This window comes from Rhagoletis zephyria, unplaced genomic scaffold (genome assembly GCF_001687245.7).
Source record: "Rhagoletis zephyria isolate East Lansing unplaced genomic scaffold, Rhagoletis_zephyria_1.1 Rzeph_scaffold_03772, whole genome shotgun sequence".
In the NCBI taxonomy this organism is placed as follows: Eukaryota; Metazoa; Arthropoda; class Insecta; order Diptera; family Tephritidae; genus Rhagoletis; species Rhagoletis zephyria.
Window position 1 is genome coordinate 20,104 of NW_016160855.1, and position 18,871 is coordinate 38,974.

Genomic DNA, 18,871 nt, shown 5'->3' on the forward strand with positions numbered 1-18,871 from the left:
TAAAATAAAAGAGAAATGCAAAGAATAAGTGGCTTAAAAAAGTTTATTTAATTTTAGAAGTTTAGGCATAAATTTAATTGGACATGAATGGTATATGATATGTTATTGTAGCGGTACATGTGAGAACCCTGCGCTCCAACGAAGGTAAAAGCATAGACAGACGGCAGCGTTTATCCGGATCAACTCGTTAATTAGGAATTATCTCGGGAGTTCACTGCAGTTGATCCAGATAAAGGCCTAGAGTTAATTCTCAAGCTAACGTAGAATGTAGAGAACATGCAAAAATAGGCTGGACATCGGCACCATCAGCAGTTGTGCATTCACCACACTAATTCAAGTAGCACCCAGGCTCGATCCTTCCTCTGAGCAATTCTTAAAAATCATGTTTATTTTTAATTTTGAATCGACTTCACATAAAGGAGAAGGTTATCAGTTCGTCGGAATATTTTTATTTCTTGATTTTTTTTATGTATGTTACCGCATAACTTTGGAACACGTTAACCGACTTCTATAATTATTCTTAAAAAGGAATGACAGAGGGGGCTGCTCTGGCTGCAATTTTCTAGAATACCGCGATATATTTAAGGCCGAAATCCTTTCTGCCACTAAATCAATTGAATCTAAAGCTAAAACGGTGTTACATTAGGCGATTTTACAGGCAACTTTTATATGAAAGTTTGTGTGAACGGTCTTTCAGCTAATCGCTTCCAATGACGTTGGGGCAGCCAACGTTTGATTCAACTAATCGCCGCTAGAACATCGTTTTAATAAACTTTTTCCAACTCTTGTGTGACCGAGCTTTGCAAATTCTTTTTAAAGTTTCCAAGATTTGTGTATCAAATACTGGTCATTTGGATTGCTTTAAAAAAAAATATTTTGGAAATAAATTTAAAAACATTTAGATTCTGATATCTACAAAGTAAATTTGTTACTTAAAAATTTAGGTGGCAACCATATTTTGAAATACGCTGGAAAGAATAGTACATATCTTACAAAAAAAAATGCTGATTGAAATTAACAAAATAAAACATTGCATTACATAGATGCGTGGCAACTCTGGACGAAAATAATTTTTGACCATTGTTCTCACNCTGATTGAAATTAACAAAATAAAACATTGCATTACATAGATGCGTGGCAACTCTGGACGAAAATAATTTTTGACCATTGTTCTCACCAGTACCTTTCATTTGATATCCATATTGCGATGTTTTAGATAAATTGTGTAGAGCCGAAAATAAGTGGCAACCTTCAACTAATTTCCTAAGGGATAACACTTAGTGTATAGGGGGAAAGCATTGTTTAAGAACATTCTCTGGGTACCCATGAATAGTAACATTGGACCTGTACTTTCTACAAAAAAGAATATGCGATTCAAAGTAGGTGGCAACCTTATTAAAAATATTTTTTATTTGGGTATTTTTAAAATACCTTACATTTGATACCCATATTATAATTTGTAACAAATTTCGAATAGGTGGCAACCTTATACGTGTTCGCTCGGGGGTAACACCTACTTATATGGCTTTAAAATGCAAAACCTGATACCGAAAATAACAGTTATTTTTTTTTAACAGCTAAATTTCGCCAAATATTTTTGAAGTCTATAATAAAGGTCCTTGCCGTATAATTATCAAATGAAAGAGGACGGAAATAGCTTTTAAACAGAAATAACGACCGAAGGTTTGCGCCTCTTTTTAAAATTTTTTTTTATAATATAATACAAAAGAAATTCATATACTTGACCCAAGTTTTGTTCTATGTTAATTAAATAATATTTTTATTAAAATATTTTTCAATGGTTGGCTTTCGTCGTTTAGGCATTTTAATTTCAACGCTATTTTAGTCCTCTTTCATTCAACATACCAAACTTTTTTAATATTTATAAGCGGTTTGTTCATTATTAGGAAAGGACTTTTATTTCGGCTTTAAAAATAATTTTGGTCAAGTTTAACTGCAACAAAAAACTTTTATTTTCATGCCCTGTACAAAACATTATCTGTATACAAAATTTCATAAAATTTCGTTAGAACCGTTTCAGAGCACCTTTTGGGTATATATGTATACTTATAAGACTTGATGCACGTAAGTATTTTATTGGGGAGAGCATGAACTCAAACTCTGATTATGGGTGGCATAACTCAAGTGTTTTTCAGAAAGACTGTATAATGGCACACAATTTCGGGCGGAATTTCGTTAGACATACGCCTATGTGCAGCAAAAATACTTTTGCCTGTAAATAATTGAGCTGCATTTCTGTTGGCATCTCAAACAAGCATACACAAATAAATAACTGATTGCAAAATAACTTTAAACTTTCTTCTTTTCCGCTTTTTAACTTTAAAGCGTAGTCATCTTGTGGATTTGCGACAACTTCAGTTTCAGCCATTCACTGTCATCTTGGTAATCCTATCCGCTTACGCCTTTACCGTCGCTCCGTCATTTCCTGATTGTGTTTCACTGCACTTGTCGCGGTGAGTTATAAACCTCGTGTTGCCAACGGTGCGGTATTCCGAGACTCGCGCGTTGTCAAGTTGTCACGCGTCGGCATAGGTTTCCCGCCGGCAACTCGCGCCTCTTTTGCACACCAAAACGCCAGCAGCGAACAACATTCCTTAATGTTTTTTTTTTTTTTGAAATCTCTTCCTGCTTGTATTTGCATCCCAGCAGTGTATGAATATCGCACTGCCACTCCCTAACTTGACTTTTTAACTCACTCGCGTCTTAACGCTTCGTCGCGAACGTTGATGCTTCATTTGGTTACGCTGTTCACTGTTTACAGTTGCTGTTATTTCCAATTTAGTTAGTGCAGAGTATATACTCCTGCCACCTCCCAAATATTTACGTATGTATATAAATGCCATCTGCTTTTAAACTTACACTTCCCTTTGCACCAATTGTTGTATCCACTCAGAGCAGTGAGTTGACGTGCGTCAAAGTTTACTTGGCGCTCTCGGTTTACTTATCACCCATTAAATCTTCTTCTTTTTTAACTCACTAACTAAAGTACTCCACTCCGTTTACTGCTTTCTTTTGACACTCTGCCTTTCGTTTGAGCATAATGAAGCGTAAGGCGACATCACAATAAGTTCGCTTTGACGCTTTGTCAACTCCCCCCCCCNCCTACCTACCTGCCCTTACAAATGAATGAATCTAATTTAAATAAGTTCAGTACTTAAAGTTGATTTAATTTAAGAGCAAGTGGAATGAGTTACCCAGCTGAGCATGTAATGGGGCTGGAAGGTGTAAATAACTGATATGAAAAATTGATAAGCGGTTTAATCAAAGTATTATTTACAAAAAAAAAGAAGAAAAATAGCCTTGAATACTACATATGTATGTATATACGACGGTAAACTGACAATACAATGAGGAGAGTGAATTAATTGATCAAAAGAAATTAAATCTTAAATTGATTCACCCACTATTCTGTACTTATGAAATTTATGGCGCAGCCAAATGCATTCTTTATCAAATATTGCACTTTAAGTTAGTCCCATACAACAAATTTTATGTATGCGGGCATGGACCATCTTTAAAGTTTATGATTTTTCAATTAAAGACCTGCAGCGGGATTCCAACATTTGTTATCGCTGGTTTTGACGACCCTAATAATACGCAACATCTAGTTGCGTGCCCACCACACTGCCAGATTTCGCTAATTAGGCATCGCTTGTGTTACTCTTCCATGTTGTATACTTTAAGGCCCTACTGTTATTCATTTAGAGAATTCTAGCGACAAAAATTTAGCTAGCACAGTGTAACAGTAAAAATTAACCTTTCTGGTGCTGGGGAGCTCGTCCAAACACCTTGCAAAAAATTTACACGCCTAAACATTATTATTATATAAATACTGAACCAGTTGAATATTTAATAAGAGCCAACTGACTTGGGTAGACATGTTTTTGAAATATCAATTTCATATACTTAATTTTAATCATGACTAGCTACAATTTGAAACACCGTGTCGAAACAGTGACATTGCACAATAACACTGAACCTGATTTTTATAAGCAAATATTGATGACCGCCGAGGTCTGTTTGATATTCCCTGGGACCACTAAAAAGCCAAATTGCCGCAGTTGGGGGACGGAAATTACCCAAATAAAAGAAGATTGGATGAACGACAACTAAATGTTTGGGCCGGCGTTAGCGGGACATTTTTTTTGCGCCATTTTTCTCCAGAGAAAGTTAAACAGTCGATGCAAAGTTATATTTTGCCTGAGAAGACTCGTAATAATTTTTTTCGAAGAACAATTTTCTGCAATAGTTTAGTTCGCTCACGACTCTCCAAATTTGGTATTACTTTTAGTCCAATAGCGCTGTTTCAATAGATCAACTGTGGTCATAGTGCCTATGTGAGTTGCTCCGTCCGTCATATCTAATTTTTATTGCATTTCGCGTGAGCCAAACTACAAACTACCCAGAAACTTTACACAGATAACACACCATAAAAAAGTGAAGGAATATAAATTTCCTCCACCATTTGTACGCACTTATAGAGAATATGTGACACAAAAACTTTTTGGCAAATAATTTGCGTCCTTTCTAATAAACGGAAGCTCATTTGCCGTATTCAAGTGCCACAAATGCTTGTAGCAAGAGCGCACATATACACCATTATATTAGGGCTCACTGAAATTTTTTTTGGAAGAGGGTTTAATTAATGTTGGGTTTTCATATGAACACAAATGCGAAAAATGGCCTTAAAAAATTTTTTCTCTGAAAAATTTTCGATCACAAATTTTTATTGCATTAAGAAAATTTTATATTTATTTTATAAAAAAAAAATGTTAAACGAATGTATCTTTTTATTATTTATCAAAAACAGATTCGTAACTAGTCGAACTTTAAATATTTCTAAAGAGCTTTTTCTCACGGTTTGTTTTAATTTTTACCCCTGAGAAAAAGCGTCTTTTGAATGTGGGGTAATAAATAAAAAAAGTTTGCAATTTCAAATATTTTTCCGTTAGTTAGAAATAATTCCTTAGCAGAAGAAGGATTAGACAAAAAATTCCAGAAATCCAATAATTTAGTTCTTGTTTCTTTTTTCTGCGAATTATGGCCCCAAGCCCTCTCCTTCGAATGTGTTCTTCAATATTTTCTTGCATATAAAGCAATTACTATTTTGTAATCATCGATTTTCTTCGAAACCCCTAACCGTCTTTGGGTACGCACCTGCATTACACACACGCACTTTAAAACCAACAAAATGAAATATTTGTTTGTATGCGTATGGCTGCTTGGTGAAGCCTGCGTGAGAATATTTTGTGGGGTAATAATGGCGTATGTACATACAAATGCATGCACGAATGAAAGCTTATACCCTACAAGACATTGCTGAGCACTTTAGGCAAAAATTCATTTACACTTTTGTTTTTGTAGTACGGCATAAATGAGTAGTTTGACTATTAGTACTGAGGACTTTCTGATGACAACATTGAGGGGAAAGTACTCAATTTTTTCCCATGGCCTGAACGAAAATGAGGACTTTGATAAGCACTTTTGTGGGAATAATGGGATAATACTAAATGATGCACATATGATAAGCTTTTGAGTACGTATGTACATACATATGTATGTATGTATGTGGTTGCGTGCACTAACAATAAACGGCTTAATTGTTGACAAAGTGGCAACCGCAACGAGCGCAAATGAACGCTTTACTGGCCGCTCAAGACGACAAAAAGGTAGCAAGCAGCCAACTAGGGAGTGACGGGAGAGGGAAGAGAAGGTGAAAGGTCGTTGGAGGGCAAATGTGGTCGCTTTGGTAACTACAACAACAACAAAAACAGTGAGAAGATCAATGCAAACAGACATCCAGCTAGTCAGCCATCGGTTATCTGGCCACCAGGTGAGTCCTATAGATAGATGTGCGTGTCACACAATCCAAACAGTCACACAAACGCATACCTACATACATACATACATACATACATCATTCTGCTTAACTGCCGTGAAATCGAGTCACATAGAATGTTTTGCTTTGTTGAGGAAAAGCTGAAAGGAAAATTACCCATGCGATGGAGGGGTTCTGCAGTTGGAGGGGGTTTGGAAGACGATGTCATATTGTTTGCTGTGTGTGCGTGAGTTGTTGCTGTTTCTGTGTTTGTTGTTGCAATTGTTGTGTCGGCTGTTGAGCTTGTCACACACTAATGATGCTTCAATAGTCTTTCCTTAGTGTTTGCAGCAATTATTGCCGCATTTGTTGAACTCGACGTTTCTGCTGGTTGCCACTGAAATATTTGGGTACAGCAACTGCGCTCGAGAATGGCCTTGATTGCAACTTGCAGGGTATTCGATTCGAAATTTGTTGCTTTAGCGGTGCTCTTATTTGATAGCGATAACTAGTGTGGCACACATGGCAGATGGCGCCATATTGCTACCATTTCTGTGGTCTTAAGCACAATAAGCACCTAAGTCGACTTAAGAAAGAATGGAGTTATGTATGCTAATGTATTCTGCAAACTACTAATCCATGTGTATGTGAAATGCTCAACTCACCAGCTAGGCTGTTTAAAAAGTTATATACAAAAATATGTTGGCAAGGCTAACTTTAAAATTGAAATGTTTAAAACATTTTGTTTTTTCGCGAATTTGGGGGTATCGACTTATGCGGTTATTGCCTATGGCATACTTTGCATATTTGTGCGTGAAGTGAGTACACAAACGTTAAGCATCCATATATGAATATTTGTTCGTTTTGTGGTGCAAAGTTCGCCATTGAATCGTAATACATATTTGAATTTGTGCGGCACATTTTAGCGAATGCAGGTGATAAATTCGCTTTTGCGTGAATATTTCCACACTCACGCAAATATATTTAGGTACATAAACTTGTAAACAGTTATTAAAAGCTGGCATACATGAATGGGGCATACAGCTGCTTGATTGCCCCAGATTTCATAGATGCGCCTTGTCGTTCTTTTACATCTACATATATTGATATTATCACTCTTGTATTTGAAGTCAAGCTGCTTTGTGTACCTTGTGAAGTCTGCCATATGTGTATATGTGTTAGTAGTGTCCTTATGTGACAAATCATTCTCCTTTTGACCGTTAAAAGCTAGTCATGCAACTAATTGGCTGGCAGTCTATTGACGAAGTATGTACTATCCACCGAATAAAATGTGAAAAAATTGAGAAAAAAGTTGTTTAAGTTTTTATTTTAGATGTTAGTAACTTGAAGAAGAATCAATACATGAAAATATTGTCTTCATCAACATTGATAAATGCCTATACTATTTTCGACTTTGATAGTCAGTACTGCGGCAGCAGAGAATAGTAAATTAATTAATTAACTTAGAGGGAATCATCCATGTATGTAAAACTAATAGATTTAAGATTAGTTGCATGCTCAGAATTTGAAAAACCTTCAAAAATTTTGATTATGGGCCAAGGCACCCTTTCATAATGATACTTTTATATCAACTTTTGTGAACTTCTATTTATGTGTTTGTCAGGGACCGTAAATAGCATTTATTTTTTTCCAACAGTTAAACTTGGCCAGATATTTTTTAAGTTCGAAATAAAAGTCTTTCCGGATAGTAAACAAGCCGCGTATGCAAGTTAAATAAATTTGGTGTCAAATTAAACAGGACTGAAATAGCTCTTTTAAACAGAAATAACGAACGAAGGTTACCACCTCTATTTATATATTTTTTTTTATATCATTTAATACTAAAGAAAATCATATACCTGACCCAAGGTTTGTTCTATGGTAATTAAAAAACATTTTTATTTAAATATTTTTCACTACCTGGCTTTCGTCGTTTAAATAATTCAGTTTTAAAGCTATTTTAGTCCTCTTTCAGTTGATACCAAACTTGTTTAATTTGGATAAGCGGTTTGTTTATTATTAGGAAAGGACTTTTATTTTCGACTTAAAAATATCTGGCCAAGTATAGCTGTTGAAAAAAAGTAACTGTTATTTACGGTCCCTGGTGTTTGTGTACAACATACCTCTATTGGTTACAATAATTTTAAGCTATAATAACAATTTTTTAGTAATAATTATTGGCGTTGAAAAAAAATGTGTGGCAACCCACTTCAAAATATTCTAAAACTGCAACTTTCTTAAACCTCTTTCGCATGACACCGATGTTGTGATAACATATTTAAACAACCTATGTAGCCTTAATTTAAATTGAGTTTGATTTTTTAAACAAGTGGCAACCCTCCTACATGCAGTTATTAAACAAAGCCTTTTTAGGAACATTTCGACTGATGCCCTTATTATAAATAAGTGATTTAACTTATGAATAATGTGAATTTTATTTTTTTTTATAGGTGGCAACTTTTTTTGAAAAAGGCAAACCTTTTTGCACATCTACAGGCCAAGCCATATAATTTGACACTTTATTTTTGAAAATCGAACGACCGGTGAAAATCTGATGACATTTAACACAAAGTTGTTTCGATAATTTTTTGAATATTTTTTGCGTTTTTTGCAGCCTTCTTAATCCTAACTTCAATTACAATCGCGATCTTAATCTTAATCGTGACCAATCCCGATCGTTTGGAATTAAGTATATCCCAACGAGGTGTAGCTTCTTAGTTACATGGATGTTTTAAATGGTTGGTGAGTTATTCAAAGTACATCTCCATACTTAACTATATATATTTATATGTCAATTTTCTGTTCTTTAAGTTGTTATGAGTTTAAATCCTATGGCTTATAAATTGTTTATGTTAAACAAAATTACTTACCCTCTCGCAGTGTAACAATGTAGTAAGATTCCTTGGACGGTGGACTGATGCCCAATTTATTCACAGCCAACAAGCGAAAGCTATAAACGGTGAATGGTATAAGTCCAGTAACTTGATATGAAGTAGCATTCGATTTGGTTAAAATTTGTGGCACTTGATCCCATGTACCATCTTCGCCGACCCTGAAAAATTAAAAGAAAAGCTATTAAAACTTATACTTAGTTACGAAAATTATTTACGAGTTTATACGATATTTAAATTTTTTTTTTTTAGCAGGTTGATTAAAACACATACGTATGTATATGTAATATAAATCTGACTTTATCTGGCCAAAAAAATTACAACTGCTCAAAAAGACAAATGCTCATCGATTAGATGTACAGCCTTAGTTTGGGATTTGCTGATCCCCATTAGAAATTAACCTTTCATGTATATTTTGGAAAGATTTCAGGTTCATTTGCGCTTGCATATTCCGACTTCATTTTAATATATGATCATTAGGGTGGAACAAAAAAAAATGCATGTGAAAAGATAAAGTCGGAACTTTAAAGCACTCAGCCTCTAGTATTGTTCTGTACCGAAAAAATTATACGCCTGTTTTTTCTTTTTAATTTTGATATCAAAAAATCGATCAAACACATTGATTTTCAAAAATTCCATACCATTTCTACGGAAAGCTGTTTTTCCTATATAAAATACAAAGAAAACTTCGAGTGCTTTGAGCTACCTCTAAATATTTTTTAACTACAAAATAAGAAAAACAGGGGTATAATTTTTTTCGGTATAAAACAGTCCCAGAAGGGGAGAGCATTAAAATTGCGACTTTAGTTTTTTTTTTTGAACCACGCTAATGTGCATACACATCTGTAGATATATGACATTTGGATATTTCTCTCGAGTGAGCAATTTAAGTGAAAAATGATTTAATTTTTTTTTTTTAATTTTATATGGAAATTGACAGAAAATAAAAAATCATTTTTCATTTAAATTGCTGGTAAAAGCGGCTGTTAACGAAAGTTAAATAAAAATTAAAAATTTTTAAATGTAAGCTCCTTATAATTGACTTTCAATTCCAACCTACAGAAAGCACAGAAGATATTTTGTCAAAAGCTCATAGATATGTAGAAAAAAGCAAAACACTTTAAACATTTTTTGGTTTTTTTTTTTCTAATAACATTTCCCGTTTCTATTTACGTAAAAAATTAATATGAAATTAAATTTAAGCCCTCGTTTCAGCTTAAATGGTAATTTTAACATATCACAAACGCTAAGACCCGAAAAAATTGTATTTTAACTTCGAAAAATTTTTAAATTAGCGTATTATTATGTTCAATTATTAGACCACAAAAAGGATAAAATTCCTAATGACTAATTCAAAAAATGAGCTTTGCAAAATAAAATTCACAAAAACCCATTCATATTTCAATAGTATATATAATGTCTGAGTGCTGAGTTTGTAAAAAGCAAACAAAAAAAATGTATAAAGCGGATTAATATTTTCATAGCATCAAAGCGAATTAAGAAGCAAAAATATGAAATTTTTTAATATGCATGCATGCATACATACATACATATGTGGTCAAACACATGAACACATGCCCACACATACCCACATTTTCTAAAGCCACGCGTATATAAATAAACTTATTATGAAAGGGGACAGCATAGAAAATAGTAAATTATATTAAAAAATATTTATGCTATGATGTTTTATTGTATGTATGTATATATGTATACATGCGGGAAACCCAGCGCATTTAGTAATGAGCAAAGCTAAGGGTGAATGCAAAAGTTTTCAATGAAATCAAAGCATAAATACTGTATAGGTAAATACATAAGTATATCTACATATGCAATATGCATGTATATGCACATTAGGCCGCATCGCAAAAAAAGTTCAACTTTTTCCAAGCGGTTGTGAATACCACAAATATTTGTTTTTCGGCCCCCGGGTTTTTTTTTCTACAACTTCTTTCCTTGATGCTCGATTTCTATAAATGATATACCGTTGTAATGGTATTAAAAAGTCTATACACTCTCCTCGCAAAATATTATCCTGTCATGCGAAACTAAGAAGTTGTAATATTTTTCTCCAATCAATAGCAGGAAGCTCTGCTTTGATGAAGAGCACCTTGACTATACATTTGCCAAGCTTAATAGCCCCTAGCACGATGCAGCCAACTTGAATACCGAAAGGATTTACTTCAATAAAGTACAAGTATACTTAAAAGTGAACTTTTACACTATTCACTAGTAGTTTGCTGCTGTTTAATGAAAATGGGTTAGTATTTTTTTTTTGCCGAAGTGTCATAATTCGACCGGGAAATTATTTTTCTGACACATAATATACGGTACAGGGTGGCCGACAAAAAAACAGCTTGCAATTTCATGTATGTATGTCTGTACAACTATAGGGTTTCTTAATATAATGACAAATAACTTGTAGAAATCGGTCATGAAATGAAAAAGTTTTATAAAAACCGATGAAATACCCTCATAGCGAGTGTTCAAAGTAGCTTAGAACGAATTGAACTTATTTTCGGCCCATACGTCGTGATACGGTCTAATGTATATATGTATGTATGNAAAAGTTTTATAAAAACCGATGAAATACCCTCATAGCGAGTGTTCAAAGTCGCTTAGAACGAATTGAACTTATTTTCGGCCCATACGTCGTGATACGGTCTAATGTATGCATGTATATATGTATGTACATTTTAAAAAATAAGCGAAAACATTTATATGCATATGTACACATACAAATATCTATACTTATAGCATGTAAGGTTGGTGCTGTCTTCGGCTATGCCGAAAGCTTCATACCTTTCATTAACAACAGAAAATTGTTGCTTCAGCCTTTTGCGGCATATTTTAAACAATTTCTTGTACTACATAAATGATTTTCACTTAGCACAATTAATTAGAAAATAGCTCACGAAATTTCACGGTGTAAATAATTCAAGCATTTTTCTCAGAATTTTTAGAAAAATTTTAAGTATGAATTTTTCTAGTTCACTAAATTTTGGTAGGCTAAAGTCCTAGTTTGAAGACGCTAGAAAATCGCATTGATTTTTAATAATTTTTTAGCTGACATAATACACAATTTCTTTAAATATGTGGAAAATTCCTAGTCAACAAAAAAAGCATCAACGTGATTTCTTAGTGCCTTGAAATTTGCACTTTGTCCTATTAAAATTGAACTACGTACCTAAAATTTTAAATTTATAGAGAAAATTGGTAAAGTTTACTGAATTTTTATAATTTTTGTAGAAAGTTTAGAATGTGGATTTATATGGTGCTTGTTATATAATGTGATACACTTTTATTAAAAATCATAAGGTTTAAATAAACAAAATAGTCAAGAATCAGCTGACCACAAGTGTAGCTCATGTGGTTGTGTGTTCTCATAATTGTGGTGTACAAACATCGGACCAAAGTTTTAATACAATTTCATGTTCATGAAAGGTATAAATATGAATTTATTTTTCTTATTAATGTGTTTGTTAATATACGAGTATTTATGTGTATATAAAGCCTTTCACCACATATTCATGATTATTGCGCAAATATTTAAGGGCTTACAAATGTACAACTAAGCATACGATGTCGCTTGGTGACATACTTACATACATATATGTTCAAATGTATATACATATATACACCTAAACTTAAAGCTAAAATATATATTTAGGATATAGGTTGTGCCGTATTGCGTTGAAAATTTAGTACTAATTCTTTGATAAAATAGCGCAAAAATTTTGGGCATTATTTTTATTTAAAGTTAGGAAATCTGTTAAACATATAAGATCCTATACAGATTCACTTCTTCACACACATATTGTGCAGAGCCGTACCTCGCTGGTTCATGCGCTGTCTCATTTCCGTTTATATGCCATTGTCCTAGGTAATTTAGAATTGAACAGAAATTGATACCAACACTCTCCGCCAGAAGAAGAGACCGCCTGAATTGCTTGCGCTCCATTTGTGAAAGTATTTTTCTGCATTCTCGTAATGTAACCGTATGGTGTTTACGTGCATAACTTACCGCCTCCTTCGGTGCAAACGCATCCAGCTGGAAAGTGCGTGAGTAGTCCTTCAGGCGAAAGGATGCTTCAGATTGACTTGTTCGATGAAAGTTTTTTTAACGATATTTTACATTGCGTCAGAGATCCAGTGATATATGCTTGAATTTAGGTTTAGCAAAATTGCATAATTTGGTTTTGTTTTTAAAGGTTTCTTGGCAAAAGCAGTCAGCGAACAGTTTGTGGTACAGGAATCTACTTTATTTAGAGCCCTCTCCAAAATTTCGCATATGACCACAGGAAATGGGCGCGATACAATTGTGACAACCTCGTCGGCATAAGCCATAACCTAGATTCCGTGCGCATAAATGTTTACTATTTAGTATTTTAGTTGCGATCATAGCCTTCTTTCCTGTGAAATAGTTTTCTCTGCATATATGCAGGGACTTACGGTGAAAACCTAAATCGGCATGAATTACTCTGCTAATTAACAGAAATACGATGTACAACCCTATTAGCTGGTTATTTTAAGGAGGAAATACTGAAATATGTTTTTCTACCTCCAGGGCTTATCCAAATGGGGCTAAGGGGTATTGGAGTTTTTCAGCGGCGGCCTCGTGTTCGTTGCCACTACATTTTGGGAAGTGGATGTAAGTATAATCAGGAGGAGTGAACTTTGGAGGGAATTTTCGAAATTACCATTGGTATCCTCGACGAATGCACGAATTTCCCTCCGGAAAGCCTCACTGGAGTTCCTGAGGCCACTTTACAACTTTTTTAACATCCTGTTCTGTCGCCTCGTGTACTGTTTCCAGACCTTGCTTCTGCAGAATTCCTTGGAAATTCCTTACCTCAGATAATTTACAAAAACTTATGCTTTAACATTCAATATATCGCAAATTTGGGATCATGAAGTGAACATAGTTTAAGATACAATATCAAAAATTTATAACATCCCTAATCTGTATAAGAAAAGGTGAACGAAATGAATGCCATTATTTATATACCACATATTTTTTCATTGTCGATTCACGAAAAAACCTCAAAATGGGCAGCACAGCATCAAGTAAAGTTTTTCACAAAAGGAAACCTATTTAATAGAATCGCCATGCCAACCACCTGGAGCCGCCAAACGCAACCACGCCTGTAGTTGATAAGCCGCTGTTCATTTATTAAAATAAATGCATACACACATACTGTATATGTTGTATTAAGTTTTAATTTTTTATGTCCCTCTTTAAATTTTTCATGCATTCTTAATTTTTTTCTTTGTAAATCTATGCGGCAAAAACAGCTTGTACTGACATAAATCACATACATACATGACTCACAAACCATAAGCAAGGCAGGGTAGTTGAGGCTATGCGCCTATATGTATGCAACTAGCACGTATATATATGTATGTATGCATATATAGACGTAGGCACTAAATATACTACAGTTGCATGAAAATTGGCTGTTTCGCTTTGCTTGCTAGCTAGTGTGTTTACAACCGTGAGCTGATGTAAGAGGGAGCTTAATATTTTTCTCATATGACTTTACGCATTTTGTTGTTGTTGTTGCTTCAATTGTGGTTAATAAAAGCGGTTTAACTGTGCTGTTGCTTGTGACGTTGACTTTTTGGCAGTCTATAAATTTCATATGAGCTTTATACGCTCGCAGTTATTTAACAAAAGGGTTTTAAATGTGATTACGAACTTGAAAAATTTTGCGTTTTTTTTATTTGTTTATATTAATATGTACACAGAAAAACAGCTGGCAAAATGTAATCTTGGCAATCACAAATGAAAGTGGTATAACAAAAAAAAAAGGGAAAACAGCAAAATTCATGAATCCCAAATAATTCACAGCAGTTTAAAAAATAAAGCCTTGCGTTTGACTCNAGTTGATAAGCCGCTGTTCATTTATTAAAATAAATGCATACACACATACTGTATATGTTGTATTAAGTTTTAATTTTTTATGTCCCTCTTTAAATTTTTCATGCATTCTTAATTTTTTTCTTTGTAAATCTATGCGGCAAAAACAGCTTGTACTGACATAAATCACATACATACATGACTCACAAACCATAAGCAAGGCAGGGTAGTTGAGGCTATGCGCCTATATGTATGCAACTAGCACGTATATATATGTATGTATGCATATATAGACGTAGGCACTAAATATACTACAGTTGCATGAAAATTGGCTGTTTCGCTTTGCTTGCTAGCTAGTGTGTTTACAACCGTGAGCTGATGTAAGAGGGAGCTTAATATTTTTCTCATATGACTTTACGCATTTTGTTGTTGTTGTTGCTTCAATTGTGGTTAATAAAAGCGGTTTAACTGTGCTGTTGCTTGTGACGTTGACTTTTTGGCAGTCTATAAATTTCATATGAGCTTTATACGCTCGCAGTTATTTAACAAAAGGGTTTTAAATGTGATTACGAACTTGAAAAATTTTGCGTTTTTTTTATTTGTTTATATTAATATGTACACAGAAAAACAGCTGGCAAAATGTAATCTTGGCAATCACAAATGAAAGTGGTATAACAAAAAAAAAAGGGAAAACAGCAAAATTCATGAATCCCAAATAATTCACAGCAGTTTAAAAAATAAAGCCTTGCGTTTGACTCGAGATAAACTGGAATGACATTATTAAACATATCGAATGACTGTTAGAGCGAAAAGATGACACTCGAAATTGTATTTTAAAAAATAATAACGCAACTCAGTTTAATAAATAGTGTTGAAATCTACATATAAATGGAGTGAAAGTGTAGCTAATCACGCTAGCAATTGAGTTACTTAAAGTACTATGGCCTAAATATTTGACAAGACAATCGTTTTTTTATATGACTGGATTTTAGTTTTGGTTTAAGTGTAGATAATACTTTTGTTGAAAAATAATTAAGCAATGTAACTTGAAAAGCATTGGGAGTGTTAAAAAAAATTCAACCCATGGACATTTGTCCCTGTATATGTAACTAAAAGGCGATTGTCTTGAGAAATGAAAGCTTTTTTTTTGTCGAAAAAGACCTTCTGAAAATATCTAAACTCCTTTCAAATTAAAAATCAAAGCAAAATGAAGCAAAAATTTTGCGTAGCTGCTGTAGTTCTCACCGGACACTATGTGAAAGGATTAGCTGATGCTATGATGGAAAACTACTGCATTAGCGTAGATTATTATTTTGCACTTTATTTTTCTAAAAATTTGTTGTTATAAAATTTTGTTGAATTTTTCAGATTTTTGTTCAAAGTTTAGAATTCGTACGGATGGTTTTTGTTAGGTAATGAGTTGAATTTTTACAAAAAGAAAGTGTAAACATTAAAAAACAAAAAAAGGGGCCAAAACTGGTCAAAATATCGTACCTCTATTATTGTTCACAAAGTCTAGCTGAGGTCTAAAGGCGTTGCTTCGAAGTGCCATGAGCAGTATAAGCTTCAACTAGAAAAGGATTTGCCATTTAAATCATGTGAAATTCTTATTTACAATTTATTTAGTAGCCGCACTTAACTTTATATATCCGAAGTTCTTTTCAAATAGTTCACTTTTTACGTGGGTTCCATTAAAGTTTTTTTATCCGACATCTTAATTGTTCATTTCATTATAGGTGTTACTGACACATAAAAGTGGTCATGCAAACAAGGAAGCGTGGATAAGCAAATTTTAAGTGAGGACGAAGATAGATACCGGCATTCCACCGTAAAGCGTCAGCGTCAGTAATGCCCACAGCGACCATTTTACCAGCTACATGCCATCAGCGAATTTCATTAAAACTTCGGCCAGTTTCTCTTGCAGGTGTAAGCGCAGAACAACTACCCCAGAAAATTGTGCGGCATAAATAGTGCATTTTAAACGCAGCAACTGTCAACGTCCGCCAGCCTGCTTACCACCACACTTACGTATGTACGTATGTACATAGTGGCATTTTCCGAGCGAGCGAGGTTGTAGTACTGCTTCTTCTGATGGCAACCCTAATGCGCTGAGGCAGCGAAGCCATGCTTGCAGTGCAGTTTTCTGAACGACTACTTATGCGATTTTTCCATCTTTCTCTTGGGCGCATTCGTGTCCTCCGGCGACGTGTTTGTGCCGGCAACAAAAACAAGTGTGTCGAGCAGCGTACCGGGCTATGGCGCAATTATTCTTGTTTTTGCACAAATTTTTCTTATTTTCTTGTTTGTCTCATTTTCTTTATGCGGAAATTAAGCTTTTCATAATTTTTATTTTTTATTTTTTATTTTTTGTTGCATCACTAAATAGTTGGCAACGTTTCATAAGCACTGAGTGACATTCTTGCGGTTTCTGCTTTGCATCCTTTTGGGTCGCGCAAACTTGCCAAGACTTTTACTTTTAAGTTGGCACAGCCTCTGGTGCCACGATTATCGTTTTGCATCTACAAGTCTTCCACAACTGCGTATACAGTGCGCTAGGTGGGGTGTAAGGTGGTTAAGTGTATGTTGCATATTTATAGAAAAAGCTTCGCTTTTTACAATTTATGCCAATTCTCTGTGCCAACCAACTTTTCTTCGCTTTGGCAGTGCGCAATGAACAGTGACCAGCAGATATGGTCGTAAGACAAATTGGATTTCAAGCGTTTATATTTTATAGCAAATAAATTGCAGAGTTATCAACGGGATAGTAAAATAAGCGTTGACGTGGATGCGATCAAGTCTTCAAAATTACTAGCGCTCGGCATAAAAAATGCAATGTGGGGACGCATAAAAATCGTTAGTATTAAGAAATGGTAAAACAGATAATTGGTTACTATAACTAGAAGTATCCTGAAGAAAAAAATATTGATTTTCAATAATTTTAAGTATATCATTTCCACGAAAGATATTTTTGTTTTCCATATAAAATATATGGGAAACTTTGTGGGCTTCGAGGCAGTTCTAAACATAATTTTTTTTAAACAAAATATACGGGATTTTTTCCATTTAGAAAAATTTTTGGGCCACCATACTGTACAAAAAATGAATAACCAAATTTTCGAGCTGAATGCAAATCTATAAGATGTTATATAAAAATTGTATCTAAGTATCTGTGCAAAGACGTTCCTACCTTAGCAACGATCCTGGTAACCTTCAAAGCCGAGACGAAAATCTAAGCCAGGTGGAGAAAAATCGGCAAATGAGAGAAGAACGGCCAAAGATTTCTTGAAGCGGGCGAAGCAGGCTGCTTGTGAGGAATATTGTTGAGAATACCAACCTATGTTATCGCTAGTAAAAAAAAATTAAATATAGCCAAAGAAGCTCTAAAAATAACTTCTGTGGCAGCTTAAAAAGACTTCTGCGGCCTCTAGGCTTATTATTTCAATCTCCTATTAAAAACGAATTTATCCCAAATTTATATCCCGAATGGGGTCAAATTAAAAACTTTGGTTTAAAAAAATTTATATATAAAAACTCGAATTTTTAAACTTAAACATCATAAAAGCAAAATCATATAGGAATTTCTGCTAAAATTTTGGCTATTACAATACCTCTAACTGATTGCTAAACATCATCAAACTCTCAAAAAGTATTTTTTTAATGAATTTTTGAACTTTGAAAAAATGTTTTCAAACTCTAAATTAAAGCAAAAATTAAATTAAATAAAAATTATGTAGGATTTAGAGTTTGCAAGTTCAAAAAAGTATATATCTTCACCTTCTCGCATATTTTGGGATCATTTAAGATCAGTTGGGGTTATTATATAAACAAGAAATTTTTAAACAAAAAACACAACCGACTTTAATTATCATATAAAAATTTAAGAGTGCCGTTAATTTTTTCATGATCCAATGACCGGATCTAAACCAAGTTAGTATGGGACCACCTGTGAGACACTACCTTCGAACTATCGAAATCGGTTTACGTGGTCCAAAGTTATCTGGTAACAAACATAAAAAAATAAATAAAATATTCCGACGAATTGATATATGTTATATGTACGTTATACTATTTTGCTTTTAAGGTTTTTTGAAAATTCTGAAATTTTATTAATTCTTTGAATTTTTATGTATCGACCAAAGATTCACAACTCATAACTAAAAATTTTCTGAAATTGAGTTATATATATTAAAAGATGGCATATTTGATGAACACTTTTTTTTATGTGTATGTGTAACTCTATGTCGGAAAAATTGCCACTTACGAGTTGTCAATGTTTGACCT

The 18,871-nt window shown here is 33.9% G+C and overlaps 1 protein-coding gene across 1 annotated transcript in view; it reads right to left on the bottom strand.

The window, feature by feature from the left end:
- Positions 1 to 18,871, bottom strand: part of LOC108369625 (protein sidekick-2-like) — a gene marked incomplete at its 3' end in the record, with an annotated part of 52,270 nt that overhangs the window by 14,979 nt on the left and 18,420 nt on the right. The window contains exon 5 of the mRNA XM_017624774.1: positions 8,710 to 8,891. Within this exon, the coding sequence (XP_017480263.1) occupies positions 8,710 to 8,891 (182 nt within the window). The remainder of the gene's footprint in view (positions 1 to 8,709; positions 8,892 to 18,871) is intronic.